General features: G+C 24.9%; 1 protein-coding gene across 1 annotated transcript; it reads right to left on the reverse strand.

Moving 5' to 3' along the window:
* Window positions 1-344: 344 nt before the first annotated feature.
* On the reverse strand, window positions 345-728 carry ENU1_145820 (calcineurin catalytic subunit A, putative; the record flags this gene model as incomplete). Its single annotated transcript, XM_008860475.1, has 1 exon — window positions 345-728. The coding sequence occupies one exon, from the start codon at window positions 726-728 to the stop codon at window positions 345-347; it is 384 nt and encodes a 127-aa protein (XP_008858697.1).
* Window positions 729-1,469: the final 741 nt, after the last annotated feature.

A 1,469-nucleotide genomic window follows, 5' to 3' on the forward strand; every position in this document is an offset into this window, starting at 1 on the left:
GACCATAATAAATCACAAAATAATCCATCTTCTGGTGGTTCTTTAAATCTATTAATGCGAAGTATTTGACTGAGATAGCGAAGTGATGGTGATATTCCTCCATGACAAAGGAAGAATGTACCAATTGGTTGTAATAATAAAACGCACAACGGCAAGTAATTAAACAAATTAATGAATTCTGAATATACATTTCTATTGTACTTCCACAAACATTCAGTTTCAAACCCAAAAACATGAGTCATTGATGATGACTCATGATTTCCACGTAACAAAACAACACTATTGATAAATTCTATAACTCTTTCTCCAAATAATGAGTGATAGTATTAAATGAAATACTTCAATTAAAAAAAATGAACAAACCTGTCAGGATTATTATACTTTAAACATAATAAAGTAATTATTGTTTCAGTTGACCATTTGCCTCTATCAACATAATCTCCAAGAAAGATTTTAACGTGAGGGTATTTTTCCCATTGAGGGTCATTAAGAATATTAATAAAGTTAAAGTAATTACCATGAATATCACCAAAAATCAATGATTCAGATTCTATTTGAATCAAATTTGGTTCTTTATTTAGTAAGACTATCACTTTGTTAATGAGGTTCACCACTGCGTTTGGATCAATAACCCCACCATGTGAAAAATGGTTTTGTAAAATAGCCAAGTCATATTTTCCATTGACAATAAGATCCTTTTCAGTTAGTAATAGACTTTCGTCTGTCATTAAGGGAGTTGAATATTAAAATGACATTATTCAGTGAAAAGTGAGAAAATAAAAAACAATATGACAAAGTCATTTTATTTATTGTTACTCTTTTTTCCTATTTTATTGTTTATTTCATTGTTTTGGATAACAATAATTTTTCTTTTATTTAAATTTAGTTTGAAAAGTATTGTTTTAATTTCTTGATTAATTTAGTTATTGATATATTGTTATATATATTAGTTTTAATATTGTTTTATATATTATTTTTATAGTTGTTTAGAAGATAATAGAATCATGTTATATCAAAATTAAATATAATTAAATTCATTCACTATCTATGGAGCTTAATTATAATTATATCCATTTTTGTTTTAAAAGAATGAGATTTACTAAAAGTGTTTGAGTATAATGATAAGTTTGTTGAATGTCCAAATACTTCGTATGAATTGAATCTCAACAAAATTCAAATAAGTTCAATTATATTCAATCACATCATTTACTATTACAATAATGTATTTAAAATTAATTTCTATTTCACTAAGAAGGAAGTGAAGTATTGTTGAGTTGAATGATTGAGTATTTGGTTTGAATACAATAAGAAAGTTAAAGAAACATTATAATTTACAAGTATTTCTACACCACTTATCAAACAATTAATTGGTTTTACAAAAACACTTTTTTCAATAGGTAATTGAATAGTGATTGTATGGTTTTTATTTTATTGATTCTATAATAGTAAAACACTTCAATTTGTTGAAT

Source organism: Entamoeba nuttalli (genome assembly GCF_000257125.1).
Source record: "Entamoeba nuttalli P19 unplaced genomic scaffold asmbl_6025, whole genome shotgun sequence".
Classification (NCBI taxonomy): Eukaryota; Evosea; order Mastigamoebida; family Endamoebidae; genus Entamoeba; species Entamoeba nuttalli.